This window comes from Lucilia cuprina, chromosome 2 (assembly GCF_022045245.1).
Source record: "Lucilia cuprina isolate Lc7/37 chromosome 2, ASM2204524v1, whole genome shotgun sequence".
Taxonomy (NCBI): domain Eukaryota; kingdom Metazoa; phylum Arthropoda; class Insecta; order Diptera; family Calliphoridae; genus Lucilia; species Lucilia cuprina.
Genome location: NC_060950.1, coordinates 14281860 through 14306859, shown reverse-complemented (window position 1 = coordinate 14306859; position 25000 = coordinate 14281860). Strand labels below are relative to the sequence as shown.

At 30.7% G+C, this 25000-nt stretch overlaps 3 protein-coding genes across 5 annotated transcripts in view; all 3 read left to right on the top strand.

The window, feature by feature from the left end:
- The window catches only part of LOC111682597, a 39895-nt gene extending 26223 nt beyond the window's left edge, over positions 1–13672 (top strand). Inside the window, exons 3-13 of one of the 3 annotated variants that reach the window (XM_046945062.1) lie at positions 1301–1606; positions 2469–2570; positions 5559–5663; positions 6310–6414; positions 6650–6748; positions 6948–9626; positions 9845–9943; positions 10114–10197; positions 10413–10481; positions 12815–13424; positions 13585–13672. In XM_046945062.1, coding sequence (XP_046801018.1) covers positions 1301–1606; positions 2469–2570; positions 5559–5663; positions 6310–6414; positions 6650–6748; positions 6948–9626; positions 9845–9943; positions 10114–10197; positions 10413–10481; positions 12815–13424; positions 13585–13591 — 4265 coding nt within the window. In that variant the 3' untranslated portion in view covers positions 13592–13672. The remainder of the gene's footprint in view (positions 1–1300; positions 1607–2468; positions 2571–5558; positions 5664–6309; positions 6415–6649; positions 6749–6947; positions 9627–9844; positions 9944–10113; positions 10198–10412; positions 10482–12814; positions 13425–13584) is intronic. The other 2 variants (XM_046945060.1, XM_046945061.1) reach the window with 2 other exon arrangements.
- Positions 13673–18255: 4583 nt separating this feature from the next.
- LOC111682592 (outer dense fiber protein 3-like) lies at positions 18256–19455 on the top strand. The gene is made up of 4 exons (XM_046945063.1): positions 18256–18307; positions 18375–18873; positions 18925–19181; positions 19248–19455. Exons 1-4 carry the CDS (start codon positions 18305–18307, stop codon positions 19371–19373), a joined length of 885 nt encoding a protein of 294 aa, XP_046801019.1. The 5' UTR covers positions 18256–18304; the 3' UTR covers positions 19374–19455.
- A 1188-nt stretch (positions 19456–20643) lies between these two features.
- The window catches only part of LOC111682593, a 10036-nt gene continuing 5679 nt past the window's right edge, over positions 20644–25000 (top strand). Inside the window, 9 exon segments of the mRNA XM_046947818.1 lie at positions 20644–20827; positions 20905–21041; positions 21653–22155; positions 22218–22514; positions 22577–22768; positions 22771–22832; positions 24231–24449; positions 24526–24638; positions 24745–24953. Coding sequence (XP_046803774.1) covers positions 20669–20827; positions 20905–21041; positions 21653–22155; positions 22218–22514; positions 22577–22768; positions 22771–22832; positions 24231–24449; positions 24526–24638; positions 24745–24953 — 1891 coding nt within the window. The 5' untranslated portion in view covers positions 20644–20668.

Here is a 25000-nt window from a genome sequence, read left to right as displayed (position 1 = left end):
TACACTATAGTCCAGACTATAGTTTAGACTATAGTGCTGACTATAGTAAGGCTACAGTCCTGACTATAGTAAGGCTATAGTCCTGACTATAGTAAGGCTATAGTCCAGACTATAGTATGGCTATAGTCCAGACTATAGTATGGCTATAGTCCAGACTATAGTATGGCTATAGTCCAGACTATAGTTTAGACTATTGTGCAGACTATAGTTTAGACTATTGTGCAGACTATAGTTTAGACTATAGTCCAGACTACAGTTTAGACTATAGTTTAGAATATAGTCCAGACTATAGTTTAGACTATAGTCCAGACTATAGTTTAGACTATAGTCCAGACTGTAGTCCAGACTATAGTTAGGTTATAGTCCAGACTACAGTTTTTTACTACAGTTTTTACTATAGTTTAGACTATAGACCAGACTAATATAGAGACTATAAATCATTCTAAAGCTTAGACTATAGTTCATTCTATAGTTTAGATCATAGTTTATTCTATAGTTTAGATTAAAGCCCAGACTATTGTTTAGAATATAATCCAGTTTAGATTACAGTTCAGGCTACAATTTATACAGTTTTCCAAACTATAGTTAAAATTACAGTTGAGACTATAGTTTAGGCTATAATCCAGAATATAGCTAAGAATATAATTTTGGGTATATTTCAGAAAATTGTCAGGATTGTAGTCCAGTTTAAAGTTCTGATCATAATCCGAACTTAAACTTAGTATATAGTTCATATTAGAGTCCAGACTATAATTCAGAATATAGTTCTATACTCCAAACCAGATATCAGTATATAGTCCAGACTAAAGTTCATACTACAATTCAGACTCTAGTCTAAACTATAGTTTAGATTATAGTCCAGACAATAGTCCCCAATATAGTTCAGACTCTTCGTCGAGACTATATACATATATAGAATCTAAACAATAGGCCTGACTTTTTTCCACATATTAGTTATGAGTAACGTTTATAGGACTGTTTAGTCCTGTGTATAGTCCAGACTATAGTCCATAGGTAAGATTATAAACCATAGTTCAGATTATAATCTAAAGTTTAGGCTTGAGTCCAACCTATAGTTGCAGTTTGTACAGTAGACTACAGTCTAGACTAGAAAACAATTTAAAGTGCATACTATAGATCGGAGTCTAGGCTGTACTTTATTCCAGTCGAATACACAGTCCAGACTTTAGATAATTCTTGTATATAACACATAATGCACTCCGTTCCATAGTCCATAGAATCCATTAGGAAAATAACAATTCTTTCCAAAATATTCTAACACGACGCTTTTCTCTTTAAGGCAACAAAGTAACAGATTCACGAAAAAATGCAGCTCCTTCCTTTACCTTTGGACAAAAACATCGTCAAACCGTACAATCCCTAGGAGAGGGACCTGCCAAATACAATGTCACTGGCCTCGGCAACAAAGGCAAAGATACACCACCAGCCGCTACACTACAAAGTCGTCACAAAGAAATGTCCAAATTCTCAACACCAGCACCCGGTGAATATGACATACAAAAAGCGGTTAAGGCCATAAATCAATCGACACCCAAATATACATTTGGACAGAAATTGGTGACAGAAAAGTTAAATACAACACCAGGTATGTTTGAAATGAGGAAGAAGGGGTTATATTTGAAAATGGAAAATATTTTTAATATTATTGGTGGTAATATGGTGTAAATTTGTGACTCTTTAAATGGGTGTTTGGGTTAGTGTTAATATGCTATCATTTATAACTTCATATTTCGTACATATCAGTTCACTTTATTGTATTTTTATTTGCAGACTTTACAGAAAAAAAATAAAAGTTTAAAAAGCTTAAGCTTTTAACATAATTCTCATAATGGTCATTCAACAGTTTAAATTTCGTTCAGTGTAAATATAAACATTTAAGCATTTATCACGATACTTTTCTTAAATCACGAAAAATAGTTTTGTGACAAAATATCAGTTTTGTTTCACGCTGTCATTTTTATTATTTAGTATTAAGGGTATTCACTTAGAAGAAATAAATTATGGGTTTCAAAGGTAAAACATCGAAAGTTGAAACAATTTATAACATTAAGTGAATATCCATAAGGCACACTTTCCATCTGAAACGTAATTCCATTAATTTGCTACCATAAAACGATCTTCCTTTAAACGGTATTTCGTTTTATGAGCAGATTACAATATAATTGCGGAAATGAGCTTTTTTTTTATCTGTTTTAGCATTTCAATTTGTTTGTAGTTAGATTCCAATTATTTTTCTCTCTCTTATTTTAATATGTATGTGTGTTAAATATTTCTATTTGTTTTTGTACAATTTGGTAAATTGTTGTTTTGTTTTATCAAAATTATTAATCTTGTTTTTTATTTTGTTTTTCTTTTACCCAAAAAAAACTCCAACCATCCCCTTCCAAAACCTGTACCAAAACCCTGTCTCTGTGCAAAAAAAAAAATCTACTCTTTTTCTAATTTAGGTCCAAATCATTATCGAGTTGTTCCACTCGATATAATAAAACCTCGTGCCCCTCAGTATACGTTTCGTATTAAGCTTAAAGTTTTTTTAATTAATACACCAGGTAACTTTGTTTTTTTTTTCTTAATTCCTCGATATTTTATTAAATGTTATTTTTGTGTGTATATGTTGTATGTTTTCCCTGTATACCTAGCTTAAAGCTCTGTAACCAATATCGGTTTATATTTTGTACTTGCCGATATGATTTCATCGATATGATAAACATAAATCCGATATTGTGTTAAAAGGGCTTTAGTAGGTAATGTTATCTGTTAGTACAAATTTAGTCACTTTGTATATATATAATGTGAAATTATTATTAATTATACATGTTTTGCACTCCCTTCTTAGTATAGAATCTGAATATTTAACGTTTATTCTTGGCCTTATAATAAATCGAATGGTAGTCTTAAAATATTTTGTATTTATATATCATATATGACTTAGCTATAGACTAAACTATGAACTAAACTATGGACTAGACTATAGACTAGAATATAGACTAGACTATTGACTAGGCTATGCACTAGGCAATATACTAGTATATAGACTGGACTATAGACTAGACTATACACTACACTATAGACTACACTATAGACTTTAAACAACAATGTAGACTATACTGAAAACTAGACCAAAAACTATACTATAGACTAGACTGTAGACTACACAATAGACTCGACTGTAGACTACTATTATACTAGACTGTTGACTACATAAACTAGACAATAAACTAAACTATAAACTAGACTATAGACTACACCATTGACTAGACTATAGACTAGACTATAGACTAGACTATAGACTAGACTATAGACTAGACTATAGACTAGACTATAGACTAGACTATAGGCTAGACTATAGACTACACTACATATTAGACTATAAACTAGACTATAGACTCGACTATAGACTAGACCAAAAACTAGACTGACTGTAGACTACTAATAATAATACTAATACATAGACTAGACTACAGACTAGACTAGACTATAGACTAGACTATAGACTTTACTCAGAACTAGACTAGACTATTGACTAGACCATAGACTAAATTTTGGACTTGACCATAGACTAAACTTTTGACTTGACTTTAGACTAGACTATAAACTAGACTGTAGACTACACAATAGACTCGACTGTAGACTACTATTATACTAGACTGTTGACTACATAGACTAGACTGTAAACTAAACTAAACTATAAACTAGACTATAGACTACACTATTGACTAGACTATAGACTAGACTATAGACTAGACTATAGACTAGACTATAGACTAGACTATAGACTAGACTATAGACTAGACTATAGACTAGACTATAGACTAGACTCTAGACTAGACTATAGACTAGACTATAGACTACACTATATATTAGACTATAAACTAGACTATAGACTAGACTATAGTCTAGACTAGACTATAGAATAGACTATAGACTAGACTATAGAATAGACTATAGACTAGACTATAGAATAGACTAAAGAATAGACTATAGACTAAAGACTGGACTATAGACTAGTCTATAGACTATACTATACACTAGACTATAGTCTATAGAACAGAATACAATCAAAAACTAGACTATAGGCTATGCTAAACGATAGAATAGACTATAGACTAATACATAGACTAGAATACATATTACACTAGACTATAGACTTCACTTAGGACTAGACTAGATTATAGACTAGACTATTGACTAGACCACAGACTAAACTTTTGACTTGACCATAGACTAAACTTTTGACTTGACTTTAGACTAGACTATAAACTAGACTGTAGACTACGCAATAGACTCCACTGTAGACTACTAATAGACCAGACTGTAGACAACAAAATACTAGACTGTAAACTAAACTATATACTGGACTTTAGGCAATGCTATATACTAATATAGACTAAACTATAGACTATAGTCTATTCTATAGTTTAGTCTATTCTATAATCTAGTCTAGTTTACTAGACTCTAAACTAGACTAGATTATAGACTAGACTATAGAATTGACTGTAAACTAAACTATAGACTAGGCTATATACTGGACTATAGACTGGACTGTACACTAGGCTATACACTCGACTTTAGACTATATACTATTCATTCATTAAATTCCCTTGTGATTGAGGTGACATCAGATTTCTTCCAATATACATTCAATCGGCTGTCACATATTGGTTCCGAAATGGTGAAGGTATTTGTTAATTATCTTGTATAGAACTTTTGTGGCTTTTCTTTTGTATTCGTTTACATTATAATTTCTATAGCTTAAGAGTTTCCTCTTCCATTCTTGAAATATTTAATTTAATAATTTATTTAGAATACTGAAAAAGAAAGAAATTCGGAAGCTTAAATCGTGTTTATAAAGATCCGTGACGTTGTTTTTGTATTAGGTCTTGAATAACTGAATATTTCTTTTTTTAAATCAGTGTTTTATTTTATAAATTAAATTGAATTTTCCTGAATGTTTAAAGAAGTAACAGACTATCAGACGAACATCGTTAAATCAATTATCTGAACAATAAAGTTGTGCTTTTATATGTTTTGGTTATGGGTATTTAAGAATCGAATATTAATTATGTTTTGTTTTATTAAAATAATTTAAAAGCTCTCTCTGGAGAGCTTTTTACTTTTTTAGTTTTTCAATACTTTGTTTAGATTTTTTTCTAAATTAAAGAAGTTACATAAGTTTTAAGCTTTTAGTTGTAAATATTATTTTCATATTTTCAATAATTTCCCAAAAGAAAAATACATTACATTCATAGCAACAATCACTTTAATCGTTCGATTATTTCACATTACAAAAGCTCCTTCCTGTATATACAATCACTACTCATGGCACTGTGTAATTCAATGAAAGCTTTAATATTATTATTAAGCTTTAAAGCTGCACAGTATAAGTAATCGAAATTAAATAATATTGTTAATTTTTTAATAATTTTTTTAAAAAATAAACTTATTTTTTTGTCAAAATTTCTTTTTAATTTATGTTTATGACTTGTACACTAACAAAAAAAATTACCAAAAAAAACTTACACACAAAAATCACACAGCGCCAAATAGCTATCGTCCCGAGAGGGTTTCGCTATCGAAAAAGAATTCACCGCGTTACTCATTTGGTAGACGTACAAAAATAAACTTCGATAAGGGAACTCCAGGTAAACTAAAAACAAATTAATTTAACTAATTAGTGTTTCATAAATTGTAAAGAAACTTGAATATTATATGCCTAAAATTTTATGGACTATTTAAGAATTATAAATATTGCTAGCACAAAAATTAAAAATAAAATATTTAAAAAAAATCTAAAATGGAAAAGAAGGCCAGAAAAAATTTTTCAATCAATTAAAAAATTAATTGAATTAATTAAAAATTTAATCAAAATTTTACACTTTAGTTTCAAACAGTTTCAAAAAACGAGATAATTAAGACAAATAAAAATTTGTTTAAATAAAAAATAAAGAAAATTAAAACATATTAATTGAAAATAAACTACCGATAATTTTTTCTGTGTAGCAACAATCACTTTAATCGTTCGATTATTTCACATTACAAAAGCTCCTTCCTGTATATACAATCACTACTCATGGCACTGTGTAATTCAATGAAAGCTTTAATATTATTATTAAGCTTTAAAGCTGCACAGTATAAGTAATCGAAATTACATAATATTGTTAATTTTTTAATAATTTTTTTTTAAATAAATAAACTTATTTTTTGTCAAAATTTCTTTTTAATTTATGTTTATGACTTGTACACTAACAAAAAAAATTACCAAAAAAATTACACACAAAAATCACACAGCGCCAAATAGCTATCGTCCCGAGAGGGTTTCGCTATCGAAAAAGAATTCACCGCGTTACTCATTTGGTAGACGTACAAAAATAAACTTCGATAAGGGAACTCCAGGTAAACTAAAAACAAATTAATTTAACTAATTACTTAATAATAATTTAGCTATTTTTGTTAATTTAATGTTGGGCACCAAAGCTTTTTAGTCGTTTATTTAATGATTGTGTAGTATACAATATTAAAAAAGAAGCTTAGCTTTAAGCTTTAAGGCTTTTTATGTTTAATTTTTTAGTGCAAGCAAAAGCTTTATTTAAATTTCTGATTTTGTTTTAATAATTTTTTTTTCATTTAGCACCTGGATCTTATAGTCCGGAAAAAGCTAAATTGCACTCAACACCAGCTTTTACCATGTCGGGCAAAACCTCACATGATGTAGTGGATTGTACACCTGGTAAGTTGATTACTAAGTTAAAAGCATAGTTAGCACCAGTTCATCTAGTATCTAAAACTACATTAAAACTATTAAAGTTTTTTTATTTATTTTAATGAAAAGCTTTAAAATTTTTATTAGTCTTAAAAAGCTTTCTGTAATTCGTCTAGCTAGTTTTGTAATTATTTGTTGTAAATAACAATTTAAAACAATCTTACAGCTCCAGGTGCATACGAACCGGAAAAATGCCACTTAGACAAGACAATAGCCTACACCATATCAGGTCGCCATACAATACACAAAACCAGTGATACACCCGCTCCGGGAGCATATGCCCCCGAAAAATGTCGCTTAGATCATGCACCGGCTTTTAGCATTAAGGGTAAATATAATGTACAAAAAGTCGACGAAACACCAGCTCCCGGAGCTTATGCTCCCGAAAAAGTTAAACTAGATCATACACCAGCCTATACAATAAGCGGACGTCATGAAGAGCACAAAGCTAGTGAAACACCAGCACCTGGTGCTTATTGCCCAGAAAAAGTAAGATTAGATCATACACCCGCCTATACGATGGCTGGTAAACATCAGAGTAAAGTTAAGAATGAGACACCAGCACCTGGCACCTACGCTCCCGAAAAATCTAGATTAGATCATACACCTGCTTATTCCATGACCAGTCGTCATGATCTGCAAAAGCCTAGTGAAACACCAGCACCCGGTGCCTATAGTCCGGAAAAGGTAAGACTTGATCATACTGTTGCCTATACAATGGCTGGCAAACATGAGCAAAAAATTACCAGTGATACACCAGCTCCTGGTGCTTATGCACCGGAAAAATGTAAATTAGATAACACACCCGCTTATTCATTTGCTGGACGCCATGATCTTCAAAAGCCAAGTGAAACACCAGCTCCCGGTGCCTACTGCCCGGAAAAGGTACGTTTAGATCATACTCCGGCCTATAGTATGGCCGGTAAACATGATGCCAAAATTACAAATGATACACCAGCTCCTGGTGCTTATGCTCCTGAAAAATGTAAGTTAAATGGTACACCTGCCTACTCGATGGGTGGTCGCCATGATTTACAGAAACCTAGTGAAACGCCAGCTCCCGGTGCCTACTGCCCAGAAAAGGTACGTCTAGATCATACCCCAGCCTATAGCATGGGAGGCAGACATGATCCTAAATATAATAATGAAACACCAGCTCCTGGAGATTACGCCCCTGAAAAGTGTAGATTAGATGGTACGCCTGCGTACTCAATGGGCGGCCGTTATAATTTACAAAAACCTAGTGATACTCCGGCACCAGGTGCCTATGCTCCTGAGAAGTGTAGATTGGATGGCACACCCGCTTATACAATGGCAGGCAAACATGATCCCAAGATCAATGATGAAACACCAGCGCCGGGAGCCTACGCTCCTGAAAAGTGCAGATTAGATGGCACTCCTGCTTACTCGATAGCTGGTCGCCATAATTTACAAAAACCCAGTGATACTCCAGCTCCAGGTGCCTATGCACCCGAGAAGTGCAGATTGGATGGCACTCCCGCTTATACAATGGGTGGCAAACATGATCCCAAGATCTCAAATGACACACCAGCTCCTGGTGCCTATGCTCCCGAGAAATGTAGATTAGACGGTACTCCTGCTTACTCTCTAGCTGGTCGCCATAACTTACAAAAGCCCAGTGATACTCCAGCACCAGGTGCTTATGCTCCAGAAAAGTGCAGATTGGATGGCACTCCTGCTTATACTATGGCTGGAAAATACGATGCCAAGAATAAAAATGATACTCCCGCTCCTGGAGCTTATGCCCCCGAGAAGTGTAGATTGGATAACACTCCCGCCTATACTATGGCGGGTAAGCATGATCCTAAAATACAAAACAATACTCCTGCTCCAGGAGATTATGCTCCCGAAAAGTGCAGACTAGATAACACGCCTGCTTTTAGCATAACAGGTCGCCATAACTTACAGAAACCCAATGATACTCCAGCCCCTGGAGCTTATGCTCCGGAAAAACATCGTTTAGATCATACGCCCGCCTACACCATGGCCGGTAAACATCAGCCCAAAATTAATAACGATACACCAGCCCCTGGAGATTATGCTCCTGAAAAATCCAAGTTAGATCATACACCCGCATTTACCATTGCGGGACGTCATAATTTAACGAAACCCAGTGATACTCCCGCCCCAGGAGCTTATGCCCCCGAAAAACATCGTTTAGATCACACACCTGCCTTTACCATTGCCGGTAAACATCAGCCCAAAGTAAATAATGATACTCCTGCTCCTGGTGATTATGCTCCTGAAAAATGTAATTTGGATCATACTCCTGCCTTCACCATTAGCGGACGTCATGAGTTGAAAAAACCCAATGATACACCAGCTCCCGGTGCCTATGCTCCCGAAAAACATCGTTTAGATCATACCCCAGCCTTTACCATAGCCGGTAAACATCAACCTAAAGTAAACAATGAAACACCAGCTCCCGGCGATTATGCTCCCGAAAAACATCGTTTAGATCATACACCAGCCTATACATTTGCCGGTAAACATGATCCCAAGATAATAAATGAAACTCCAGCACCTGGCGCTTACTCTCCCGAAAAAGTACGTTTAGATCATACGCCCGCCTTTACAATTGTCGGTCGCAAAGTCGATAGATTTATAAGTGAATCTCCAGCACCGGGTGCTTACAGTCCCGAAAAGGTTAGACTTGATCATATACCAGCCTATACTATGACAGGACGTAATACAGTTCATCATGTGGAAAATACACCAGCACCTGGTGATTATAAACCAGAGATGTGCGACATTAAAGGACCTGCTACACCAGCCTTTACTTTTGGTTTAAAATTAAAACAGGAACATGTCAGTGATACACCTGGTAAGTCAATCAAATCAAAAGTGGACAAGAAGAGAATGTTAAGGGATCGATACAGCGCATTCGTTGCGATAAATTTTATACGTTTACGAATGCGATGATTTAAGTCCCGATTGTAAGTAGGTTTAGGAAGGAATTGTTTATCTCAAAAGTCTGGTTAGAAAATATATCTATCTCTTGTATATAAAAGCACTCTTTTAAATACTCTCTATACACTTCAGCACCCACTGCCTATGAACCAGAAAAGCACTCTCTTGAACATAAAATATCGTATACCTTTGGCACTAAAACGGAAACCAAAACGGTGACCGATTCACCAGGTAGGCTTTAAGCAAACAATATAACTTTTACATCACAATTCATATAGAAATTTTGAATCTATTAACGTTTTTCGAAAAGAGTTCTTTTTGGAATTTGTTAATAAATTCAAAATTTATTTATAAATATAATCTCTTAACAATATCTTGCTATAATTTCTTTGCATGTTTAGCTCCTGGTCATTATCATCCAGAAAACTATAAGCCCGATCATTCGCCATCTTATACGTTTGGTGTAAAGACCACAACAATGCCAGGTAGGTTTTGAGCTTTTATAGAAAATAGAGATATGTCTAAGCATGTTGGACGTTAATAATTTCTTTTTATCACTTATCATTTGTATATATATTTTTATTATATCCCTATTTAATTTATAATTTATTTGTTCATTATTTGGCGTGTTTTCTGTGTATGTATTGTGTTTTTGTTGATGTATATTTTGATGTTATGAACCATACATACATATAAATAGCTTTGCCTCGGGGCAGATATGTTGAAGATCGCATATTGCAAAGACGTGAGAGACGTTTAGCAAGTCCGGGTAAGCATTTCATTTTCAAATGTAGCCGATATATAGTTACTAATTATAACATACTTCATACTAAATTTGGGTTTTCTAATTTGGTTTTGGTGGCAAATCTACATACTTTTTAATATCGAAAAGCTTTATAAAGAAACTAAGCTTAACATCTAAACTTTTTTCATATTATTCAAGGGAACTTTTCAATATCGAAAGGAAGTTAAGAAAGTTTTTAGCTTAACATCTAAACTTTTTTCATATTAATCAAAAAAAACTTTTCAATGTTGAAAGTTTTATAAAGAAAGTTTTTAAAAGTTATCTAAAGAATAGTTTTGTTTTCAAAAGTTTTCCATATCTATAGTTTTTTTCGAAAAAAACATGTCAATATTGAAAGTTTTACAAAAAAACTTTTCAATAGTGAATAATTTACTAAAGAAGCTTTCCAGTTATGGAAATTTTCAATAACAAAAAGGTGTTTTAAAGAAACTTATCAATATCGAAATGTTTGCTTAAGAAACTTTGAAAATATATTCTAAAGAAACTTTTCATTATCGAAAAGTTTTTAAAATTAACTTTTCAAAATAAAAAAGCTTTCTAAATAAACTTTTTGATATCGAAAAGCTTTCTAAAGAATCTTTTCAATATAAAAAAGTTTTCTAAATGATTTTTTATATAGAAAAGTTTTCTAAATAAAATTTTTACTATTGAATGGACTTGTAATGAAATATATAAACATCGAAGATATAGAAATTTCTTCTAAAAGAAAGCTTTTTTTATATCTAAAGCTGCGAAAGCCAGAGAGTAAGAAATGTGTTCTCTGACCGGATTCGTTGAATGGATTTGTAATGAAATATAGAAGATATAGAAATTTCTTCTAAAAAGGCTTTGAAAGGCAGAGAGTAAAACATGTGTTCTCTGACCAGGTTCTTGGTTTTTTATACAAGTGTGAGCATACTTACGTATAAAAAAGAGAGTACAAAAGAGCTCATTTGAGAACTCACTGCTTTTAGCTGATCTTAAGAAACTATTCAATGTCGAAAAGTTTTCCAAATTTTCTAAAGAATATTTCTTAATCGAAAAGCTTTAACAATATCTAAAGGTTTTTAAAGAAACTTGTTAATACCTAAAAGTTTTCAAAGGAAATTTTTCAATATCAAAAAGCTTTTTAAAATATTGAAAAGTTTTTTGAAGAAAGTTTGCTTAAGTATCAATTAAATATCATAAAGTTTCCCAAATAATGTTTTGAAAAAAACAAAAAAGTTTTTTAGAAACGTTTTTCAATTTCGAAAAGTTTACTAAGGAAACTATTCAGTGAAGAAAAATCTAAATGATTTTTAAAAAAAAAAAAACTTTTCAATGACGAAAATTCTTTTGAAGAAACTTTTCAATGTATAATAAAATCTAAAAAGTTTTCCTAAAAATATGTCATTGAATGTCCTTACACAGTGTAGACATTCTTTAAATCTAATCGATTCTGGGATCGACTCCTTAACCAGTGTCTCAGGTGGGCATCGAACCCACCACCTCCTGGTCTACCAGACTCTTTATATTTATATTTCAAAATTTTAAAATCTATATTTTTAGTCATATTTGAGATGTTATAACAGAACGAAGACACCTTTATATAAAAAGTTTATAAAGTCATTTGAAAGTTTAATGTGTCGACTTTGAAATAAAGGTCTTAGTTTGCTTATATCTCCTAACTTCTCCGAAATATCTCAACCTAAAATATTTACTAACTATTATTGATTATTTTAAATATTTGGCCAATATATCTCGAAGTAGTAAGAAGATATAATAAAGCTTTAAGTTCTATTTCAAAGTCTGCAGATTGAACTTTTTTCGGGCTTTATTTCAAAATTTCAAAAAATTTTGTTTTTTAATCTTTAGAATACTATATCTCAAAAACCTAACGAAATGGAGAAATTCGAAGACCAGATTAAAATTAGGTATTCTTATTCGATCTGTAACTACGTTGACTATTATCTTCTGGTAATATTTTGATTACATTAGAAGGTTATAAGTAAATTTAACTTATACAATCACAAATTTTCTTTTTTATTAAAATTTGTTGTTAAAATTTCATCTATTACAATATTTTTTAATTAACACACAGTTTCAGGTAAATTCAGCATGTGTCTTCACCTTTTCAATAATTTAAATATTTTTTAATTTTTTAAATTATTTTATTTTTTAATTCATTTCCTAACGCTTTACAGTTCAAGCTAATTCAAATTAATTACAAAAAAAATTGATGTTAACAAAATTAATTGAAATCAATTACTTTATTTTAATTTTTATTTCTTTTCACCACTAATTCGATACTCAACAATCTAAAATTCACCACCCTGTAGTACGTAATGTTGTAATACTAGAAAATGGCACGTTGCAACAGCAGCAACAACATGAACATGAACAACAACAGCAAAGCACACATACTACAACAGCAACCACTGTAACCGAGATGCACACGATTAATGGACAACCGCAAACAAAATTCACTAGTAACCAACCGAATGACAATACAGTGACCACCACCACCACCGCCACCACAGTGCAAAAACAAACACTTGTAAATGGCAAAAATCCAGTAGATAATACTACCACCATCACAAAACTTGACAATAAATTGGCTAAGCTTAATATGAATGACACTTTAGTAGGGACAACCGGTTCCAATACCCAGGTAACACAAAAGATTGATAAAATCAATGGCTTAAATGGTGAAACTGGTCAAGTTGTTACCACCACCATGCATACGACCACAAATGGTTTCAAGGAGGATGGTAATAAGAAAATACTAGCCAAGGGTAGTGCTGATGTTAAGCAGACCAATGCTGCTTCGGGTTCTAGTAACACAATGGTAACTGCCGATGGCACAACAGTAACAACTGTAAAATCGGCCAAAAGCTCAAGTGTCAAATATGCCGTAGAGGCCAGTACAATACAAGAAGAAATTATCAGGTAAACAAAAACTAAGCTAAAAGCTCAAGGTTCAAAAAGCATACACTAACCCTAACATGGCCCCAAACATATACATATATAACCCCATATTTCATTATCTTTTAAAAATAAAATAAAATTTATTTCAAAATCCACTTTTTTAACCATCTTCTCCTAACAGCTCCTAATGTCTATAAAATTCCCACTGTTTTGGGTATCAGCAAAGAGGGTACCATTAGATCAGCCCCCGCCTTTTCTATGGCTGGTCGTGAAAAATCTCGTCCCTTGCCAAGTCTTCTCTTTCCCGGTCCAGGTTTTTATGATGCCGAATATACGGCCATTAAACGTAAACCACCCATGTATTCTATGGGTGGCAAACATAAAATACCCAATGATGATCATATGAAACCTGGTCCCGGTGCTCATTGTCCAGAAAAGGTTTGTTAATTGTTTAAAGATAAGGTATTCTAAAACTTATTTGTTATTTCTCCTTTACAGGTCAATCTCTCCAATGTTCCAGCTTATAGTTTTGGCATTAAACATTCTCCTTATTTGGGTTATATACGTGAACATCATGATCATGGCTTTTCGGGCATATGTTAAATTCTGTTACATTCCTTTACTTATACAAAATTTTAAGGCCCTGCTTTTTTATACATATTTCAAGTCGTATTTTTTTGCTGATACCTTTTTCTTTTAACAACTTTTTCTATACTCTCTATACTCTATGTTACTTTTCTTTAAGCACCTAAAGTTCTTCTATTTTTTATTGCATTAATTTTATATTTATTAATCAATCAAGTATTGTATTTTATTTATAAACAACCATTTTGTTTTTTTTAATGATTTATACACATATAAACAAAAAATTTGTACATTTTGTAAAATACTAACACGTTTTTATTGGAAAAAAGAAAATTGTGTTCTACTAATTTAAAGCGAAATTTAAAAAATACATTAATAATAAAAAAGACACAATTCGAAACAAATAAGATATTAACAATAAAAATTAAACAAAAAACCTAAAAAGAACTTGTTTTATTATTTAGAAGATATATCCGTAGAATAGATAGATAGATAGATTGATAGATAGATAGATAGATAGATAGATAGATAGATAGATAGATAGATAGATAGATAGATAGATAGATAGATAGATAGATAGATAGATAGATAGATAGATAGATAGATAGATAGATAGATAGATAGATAAATAGATAGATAGATAGATAGATAGATAGATAGATAGATAGATAGATAGATAGATAGATAGATAGATAGATAGATAGATAGATAGATAGATCGATAGATAGATAGATAGATAGATAGATAGATAGATAGATAGATAGATAGATAGATAGATAGATAGATAGATAGATAGATAGATAGATAGATAAATAGATAGATAGATAGATAGATAGATAGATAGATAGATAGATAGATAGATAGATAGATAGATAGATAGATAGATAGATAGATAGATATGATAGATATATAGATAGATAGATAGATAGATAGATAGATAGATAGATAGATAGATAGATAGATAGATAGATAGATAGATAGATAGATAGATAGATAGATAGATAGATAGATAGATAGATAGATAGATAGATAGATAGATAGATAGATAGATAGATAGATAGATAGATAGATAGATAGATAGATAGATAGATAGATAGATAGATAGATCGATAGATCGATAGATCGATAGATCGATAGATCGATAGATCGATAGATCGATAGATCGATAGATAGATAGATAGATAGATAGATAGATAGATAGATAGATAGATAGATAGATAGATAGATAGATAGATAGATAGATAGATAGATAGATAGATAGATAGATCGATAGATCGATAGATCGATAGATAGACAGATAGATAGATCGATAGATAGATAGATCGATAGATAGATAGATCGATAGATAGATCGATAGTTAGATCGATAGACAGATAGATAGATAGATAGATAGATAGATAGATAGATAGATAGATAGATAGATAGATAGATAGATAGATAGATAGATAGATAGATAGATAGATATATAGATAGATAGATATATAGATAGATAGATAGATAGATAGATAGATAGATAGATAGATAGATAGATAGATAGATAGATAGATAGATAGATAGATAGATAGATAGATAGATAGATAGATATAGATAGATAGATAGATAGATAGATAGATAGATAGATAGATAGATAGATAGATAGATAGATAGATAGATAGATAGATAGATAGATATAGATAGATAGATAGATAGATAGATAGATAGATAGATAGATAGATAGATAGATAGATAGATAGATAGATAGATAGATAGATAGATAGATAGATAGATAGATAGATAGATAGATAGATAGATAGATAGATAGATAGATAGATAGATAGATAGATAGATAGATAGATAGATAGATAGATAGATAGATAGATAGATAGATAGATAGATAGATAGATAGATAGATAGATAGATAGATAGATAGATAGATAGATAGATAGATAGATAGATAGATAGATAGATAGATAGATAGATAGATAGATAGATAGATAGATAGATAGAATAGATAGATAGATAGATAGATGGATAGATAGATAGATAGATAGATAGATAGATAGATAGATAGATAGATAGATAGATAGATAGATAGATAGATAGATAGATAGATAGATAGATAGATAGATAGATAGATAGATAGATAGATAGATAGATAGATAGATAGATAGATAGATAGATAGATAGATAGATAGATAGATAGATAGATAGATAGATAGATAGATAGATAGATAGATAGATAGATAGATAGATAGATAGATAGATAGATAGATAGATAGATAGATAGATAGATAGATAGATAGATAGATAGATAGATATATAGATAGATAGATATATAGATATATAGATATATAGATATATAGATATATAGATATATAGATAGATAGATAGATAGATAGATAGATAGATAGATAGATAGATAGATAGATAGATAGATAGATAGATAGATAGATAGATAGATAGATAGATAGATAGATAGATAGATAGATAGATAGATAGATAGATAGATAGATAGATAGATAGATTGATAGATAGATAGATAGATAGATAGATAGATAGATAGATAGATAGATAGATAGATAGATAGATAGATAGATAGATAGATAGATAGATAGATAGATAGATAGATAGATAGATAGATAGATAGATAGATAGATAGATAGATAGATAGATAGATAGATAGATAGATAGATAGATAGATAGATAGATAGATAGATAGATAGATAGATAGATAGATAGATAGATAGATAGATAGATAGATAGATAACTCAGGTAAATACTATTTCTGAACAAAGTTGTAGAACAAAGGTTGCCTAGAAATAAAAGTTTATTAAGATTATTTTTTTTCCCTCAAGCAAAAAAATCAGGCCAGGATGCACTAAGTGAGGTGAAATCATCAAGGCAGCTGATTTTTATTTGTTTATTGTAAAAGTGCCTGGGTTTTGTCAAAAATAATTTATTTATTTTTATTCTAACAAGAATATTAAATTTGTGTTTTTAAACGAAAAAATTTCAAACCAAAAATAATGAATGAAAATGCTGATAAAAGGGCTCCAAATGAAGAATAACAGATGAAGCACTAATAAGACGTTGTTCTGCTGCAAATACAATTTAAATGCAACGAAGGTGGTATATGTAATATTGTGAAATACACAACAAATTTTATTTCCAATATTTTTAATTTTTCAATTTTAGAAATTTCATTTTGACAAAACCCATACCAAAGAATAAACAAGAAGTGAAACGCTGTCATTTTTTTACAACAATAACATTACGCTCTTCTCACAAACGAGTGCTGTGTAAATCCAACACATACGTAAAAATTGTATTCTCTCTCCCAAAACTTCTGAACTTTTTCGCGAAAATTTGAGGATAATAGCACTTTGAAATATTGTTGATCACTTAACATTATATTTTATAATTTTTTTGCACAATTTAAACACATTTAATAGCCCGAAAATAATATATTTTTTACAAACGAAAAGATAGATAGATAGATAGATAGATAGATAGATAGATAGATAGATAGATAGATAGATAGATAGATAGATAGATAGATAGATAGATAAATAGATAGATAGATAGATTGATTGATTGATAAATCCATAATATTTTAAACAGAAAAAATTTTACTGACCTTTGATTAATATTATTGCAATAATAAGTATTTAAAGTTCAAGGGACCACCAACCACCAAAACTATATCGGTATTTTTCGGATTTTTTTGAATCACACATTGCTTGCTAAAATTTTGTGCTAAAATTTGAGGGATAAAGTATGTTTTTAAATATTTCTTATTTGGAAGTTCGGGTGTCTGGCGGTTCTTCTAACCACCTAGGTATTTTTCACGTAACTCAGGTAAATACTATTTCTGAACAAAGTTGTAGAACAAAAGTTGCCTAGAAATAAAAGTTTATTAAGATTATTTTTTTCCCTCAAGACTATTAAGGGTGATGTTAATGGCACTTAATTTGGTCACTCTAGAAGTTATAGTTTTCAGATAAAAGAATTTTAGCATTTAATCGATATGATGCCACGCCCACTATTTCTGGATCTATTTTTCCTAAAAATTTGGTAACACACTGCCGCGGCAACAAATACGCAATGAATTTGGATTTTAAACCAAGCTTTTTCACGAAAGATTTTTATTAAAACTAATACCCTTTGACCGATACTTTGAACAATATCTAGTTATACTAGAATATTTTAATAATATATTTTTTTTGTTTATAAAACACCCTGTTTTAAAGAATTTGACATCCCTAAATAATAAAAATTATTTCAGTTGATAATATATATTTTTTTACTGATGAACAAAACAAAAAAATTTCTCTCAAATGGTAAAGAACAAAACAAAATATAAGTAAAATCAAATCCTAAAAAAAAAATAAAATCTAAAACCATTAGGTCTATAACACACCAACGCGACTTAAATCACCTATCAAAGGTCCTTGTGAAAAAATACCTCAGACAAAACGTCCCATTAGAATTGGTGCTAGTATAGAACAAAAACCTTGGAAGCCAACCGTCCGCAGAGGACGTATAGCAGCAGAATGTATACCCGGAAAACCAGCCTATAGAAGTATTCCAACATATCTGGGAAGCTATATAGTTGATTCTAAGAAAAAGTCTGCACCAGCTTATTCTTTGGGCAAAAGAATAACCCGAAAACAAGACTATACTGATGATGGTCCGGATAAATTTAATTTAAGAGGTTTATGTAATAAGGGTCTGCAAACGGCACCAGCTTTTACGTTGAAAAGTCGTAGAGCAGATATTAAACGATTCGAAGCGCCACCAGCTAACAAATATTCAATAGAAAAATCTTTGAAAGCGACAACGAAAACTATACCGACCTTTTCGTTTGGCAAACGACCAGGCACTATTAAAACTATACCTACACCTGGTTAGTAAATGGATTTTTACTATATTATTCCCTAAAACTATGTAATTATAGGTCCCAATGTTTACAATTTACCTCCGGTATTTGGCACCGCCAAACAAGGTGAAATAAAAGCTGCACCAGCCTTTACTATGTTGGGTCGTAAGAAGCCAAGACAAATTCCCACTTTAATTCATCCCGGTCCTGGGGATTATGAAAATAATTATCGTTATTTGCAAAAGTTTTCACCGCGTTATACTTTACATAGTAAACACAAAGTTATAAGCGATGAACACATGAAACCGGGACCAGCAGCACATTGCCCAGAGAAAGTAAACATGAATTATTATTCGCTCGTGTAAAAAGTATTTCAAAAAATATTTTATTATATATTTTAGTATTTTAAACATAAATCCGTAGCGGCCCCTTCATTTTCAATACATCACACACCCTTTTTGGGTCAACGAAAAGCCTATTTAATGCAAGCAAATGTAATGTGTTCAAAACCAGAATGGATTCTTTAAAGGGGTGTTTCATGCGTATAGATTAATATATATTTTTTTATTTAAATGAAATTGTAATAATCACATCATTTTGTCCTCTTAACCAAAATTTGTTGTTTGTTTTATTAATTTTCGGCCAAAAAAATACGAAGTAATTAACCAGATAGATAGATAGATAGATAGATAGATAGATAGATAGATAGATAGATAGATAGATAGATAGATAGATAGATAGATAGATAGATAGATAGATAGATAGATAGATAGATAGATAGATAGATAGATAGATAGATAGATAGATAGATAGATAGATAGATAGATAGATAGATTTGGCTTGCCTTTGGGAAAAAACTATTTATGGCAACCATCACTTAATACAGTCCTAAAACTATGCAACATAAATACGAACATTTTTGGATGCGGTTTCTACGTTGCCAAACTTTTCTAAAAAATATCGCTTTAACTGATTTTCTTTTCAAATTATTTTCCCCGATTGAGTTTTACATCTTTTAATCTGATAAGCATATATTAAGCTTTATGAGTAAAACGAAATAAAAACCTTCATGTTCGATAAAAGACATATGTATTTATAACTTAATTAATACTTATTTATATGTATGTCCGATATTTACCTAATAGATTTTAATTGTTTTTAAAGTGTTTTAATTATTATTTTATAGTTAGAGCACACTTCTCCTCTAGAGAAAGCTTTAGACAACAAAATGTATTATGTTGTCAATTGATTATTTATAGAGTTCACTTTACATCATATTTCGAATATCAATTAATACGTGATGAGGTAGGCTTTACAATGAAATTCTTATCAGACATACTCGAATCTATGTTTTAAATGAGTAATATTATTGTTGTTTTAATTTTTTATGGGAAAACAAAAACAAATTTAATAATTGTTATAAATCAAATAATATATATCAAGATTATATTGTTACAAGTTATGATTAAAGTATAAATAACTGGTCCTTCGAACTGAACGGACTAAAGGGCCTTCGACTTTTTCATTTATTACTTAAATATGTCTTAAACTTTTAACTAAAATATCATACAATATTAATTATAAACCAATGGCGATAAAAAAGGTCTCCCGAAAAAAAAATATGAATAACACGTTTTTGCGCTAAAGTATTAAGTTTAAAATCAATTTCTTTTGTTTATACAAAAGTATTAAAATTAAAGCTAAATAATAATAGTAAATAAACAAAAAGCATTTCAAATATCACTTAAAGTCATATAAAAGTATGGATAGCTCACGACATTTGAAACACAATTAAAATCGTAAGCAAACGTTCAAGTTCATTATGAAGGTGCTATTAGTACTTATAGGATTTTCAAGTCTGTTAGCTGTAAGTTCGGCTAATCAATTTGCTGCACGCTATGATGACTTTAAGGTTTATAGAGTAAAGATAAAGGACGAGCAGCAGTTAAAAGAATTTATCAAATTGTGCGATAATTTACCGGTAAGTGGAGAATGCTCTGGAAGATTTGGTAGAAAATTAAAGATGGAATGAAAAAAATAAACTTTTTTTAATTGCAGTTGCGCTATTTGAATGAACTTCAAGGTCCTGGTCACAGTTACGATGTAGTTATTGATCCTGCAAATCAAAATAAGTTGGAAACACAATTACGTTTTCTGGAATTAGAGTTCTCCTGTATGATCGAAGATTTGCAAAGGTAATTTGAAGTTTTAATTTGGAATTGAAAAAATGTCGAAAATTTTCTCTAAATCGAAACTTAATTTCCATATTTCTATAAAATGAAATTTATCGAAAATTTTGTATAAAAAGAAGATTTATCGAAAATTTTGTATAAAAAGAAGATTTATCGAAAATTTTGTATAAAAAGAAGATTTATCGAAAATTTTGTATAAAAAGAAGATTTATCGAAAATTTTCTATAAAAAGAAGATTTATCGAAAATTTTCTATAAAAAGAAGATTTATCAAAAATTTTCTATAAAAAGAAGATTTATCGAAAATTTTCAAATAAAAAGAATATAAGAAGAAAATTTATCGAAAATTTTCTATAAAAAGAAAATTTATCGAAAATTTTCTATAAAAAAAAATTAATCGAAAATTTTCTATAAAAAAAAATTAATCGAACATTTTCTATAAAAAGAAAATTAATCGAACATTTTCTATTAAAAGAAAATTTAAAGAAAATTTAAAGAAAATTTTCTATAAAAAGAAAATTAATCGAAAATTTTCTATAAAAAGAAAATTTTCTATAAAAAGAAAATTTATCGAAAATTTTCTATAAAAATAAAATTCTAAACATATTTGCACAGTGTCTTAGAAGAAGAATGTCAACCCGAAACCCGTCAAACTTTACAACGTAAGCGTGCCGACATGGATTGGACCCAGTACCACGATTTACCCGTTATTTATAGTTGGCTACAAAAAATAACCTCTAAACATCGCCGTTTAGTCAAACCCTATGTTATTGGTCGTTCTTATGAAAAACGTCCCATTAAGGCAATAAAAATATCCGCAAAACCGGGCAATAAAGCCATATTCGTTGAGTCCAATATACATGCCATTGAGTGGATTTCATCGGCCACGACTACCTGTTTCTTTGAGAATTTACTCAATTCTGAAGATCCCCAGATGAAAAACTTATTAGAAAACTATGATTGGTTATTTGTACCCGTTTTGAATCCGGACGGTTTTGAGTACTCACACAATGTGGAGAGATTATGGCGTAAGAATCGTAGACCTACGGGTTTCCACAATGCCTCCGGTCCTTGTTATGGTATAGATATGAATCGTAATTTTGGTTATGGATGGGGAAGTAAGAGAGTAAATAAGTGTGATCTTAAGGAAAAATAAAATATATATATTTGAGTTTTTCAGTTAGTGGTTATAATTTTGATGTCCCCTGCGATCATTGGTATGGTGGTGCTAAACCCGACTCTGAGCCCGAAGTTCAGGCTTTGGAACGTTTCGTTAATAGCTTTGAAGATGGTTATATACGCATGTACTTAGCTTTTCATTCTTTTGGCAATTATGTGCTCTTACCTTATGGCCACACCAATTCAGAATTTCCACCCAATTACGACCAAATGATGCGTATAGCTACCGCTTTTGCTGATGCGGCTCGTGTAAAATATGGCACCGATTTCAAAAGTGGTGCCAGTGGTTTATTAAACTGTAAGTTGTAAATCTTTTCTTTTCAATTTCTATTTGAAATATTTTTTCTTCTTTTCATTCAGATCCTGTTTCTGGTTCTGCCAAGGATTGGGCGTATGGAGTGAAGAAAATACCTTTTACTGCTACCATTGAATTAAGAGATCGTGGTCGATATGGTTTCTTTTTACCACCTTCTCAAATTGGCGAGGTCTGTGAAGAAGTAACCGATGGTTTGGTTGCCATGGTGGATAAAGCTCAGAAAGAGGGATTATTTGATTAGAGTCTTAAAGAAATCATTTAACATTGTTAAATAATATTTTTCAGATTTATTTAGTAAAATATTTACATTTAGAATAAATATTATTTATTAAGTGTGTTAATTGTCGTTTTATCTTTTTCGTTTACATTTAAGCTTTATGGTCGTATACATATAAAGCAAATATTTAATAAATGGTCTAAAGTAATATAAAGTTGTGAGATAGTAAACATTATATAATTGTTGACTAAAGTCTAGATGGTAAGTCCCATAACAAAAACATCGATTTCAAATCAACATTGCAATAACTTATTTGTTTGCTTTCTTATAAATGTGGAGAATGACAACTATCCATCCATCTATCTATATATCTATCTATCTATCTATCTATCTATCTATCTATCTATCTATCTATCTATCTATCTATCTATCTATCTATCTATCTATCTATCTATCTATCTATCTATATCTATCTATCTATCTATCTATCTATATCTATATATCTATCTATCTATCTATCTATCTATCTATCTATCTATCTATCTATCTATCTATCTATCTATCTATCTATCTATCTATCTATCTATCTATCTATCTATCTATCTATCTATCTATCTATCTATCTATCTATCTATATATCTACATATCTATCTATCTATCTATCTATCTATCTATCTATCTATCTATCTATCTATCTATCTATCTATCTATCTATCTATCTATCTATCTATCTATCTATCTATATATCTATCTATCTATCTATCTATCTATCTATCTATCTATCTATCTATCTATCTATCTATCTATCTATCTATCTATCTATCTATCTATCTATCTATCTATCTATCTATCTATCTATCTATCTATCTATCTATCTATCTATCTATCTATCTATCTATCTATCTATCTATCTATCTATCTATCTATCTATCTATCTATCTATCTATCTATCTATCTATCTATATATCTATCTATCTATCTATCTATCTATCTATCTATCTATCTATCTATCTACCAATCTTTCTATCTATCGACAACATAACAACCGACATATGTATATCAAGGAGTTCCGCTTGTAAGTTCATATTTTGATCAGGAGGATCAAGAAATCCTAAAGAGATAAGATCCGGAAAGAATGTTCGAAAATTGTGTACAAATTATTAATTATGGTATTTTTGTTTACGTCGGGTTCCTTTACGTCACCGAAACATCATAAGGAAATAAATCAAATTAAGCTTAATTATGCCATCTGTTATAAAAGCAAAATACTACCTGAGATATTAAAATTTATATACATATATTTGCAAATTAAGAAATAAGAAGCATATCGCACGATGAAAATCATAAAGCAATTAAAATATAAATTGATAAGAAAATATCAAACACGTTTCAGACAAATCCACTAAGATTTAGAACTAAAATATGAAAACAAAAGTAAAAGAATACAAATCTTTTCTAAATTGGATAAATTCATATAAAAGTATGAACTCGTAGCAGTATTAGAAACACAATTCGAACAAAAGGCAAACTTAGAAAACGACATGAAGTTGCTATTGATAGTTGTAGGCTTTTTGGGCCTTTTGGCTGTAAGTTCAGCAAATCAATTTGCCGCACGTTATGATGACTTTAAAGTCTATCGGGTCAATGTTAAGGATGCCCAACAATTTGGAGAATTCATGAAATTGGGCAATAATCTACCGGTGAGTGAGGGAAATTGAGATAAGGATTTCATAATAACTTAAAGAACTTTTTTCCAGCTATTTAAATGAACTTAAGGGTCCTGATCACACTTATGATGTTGTCATTGATCCCGCCAACCAACAGAATTTGGAATCTCAATTGCGTTTTCTGGAATTGGATTTCTCTTGTGTCATAGAAGATTTACAAAGGTATGTAGAAAACTTTAGTGTTTAGTCCCTCCACTAAACTTTGGCCAATAGACTGGTTTAGGGAAACCATTAAAATCGTTTTCATTTATTTTTTTTTTTTTTACAGTGTCATAGAAGAAGAGTCGCAGGCTCAAACTCGCTCTATGCAACGCACCCATGTCGAAATGGATTGGACGCAATATCACGATTTGCCTGTTATCTATAATTGGTTACAAAAATTAAACGCCAATAATCCAAAATTAGTTAAATCCTATGTTATCGGCCGTTCTTATGAACAGCGACCCATAAGAGCTGTGAAAATTTCCTCAAAACCTGGTAATAAAGCCATATTCGTAGAATCCAATATTCATGCAATCGAATGG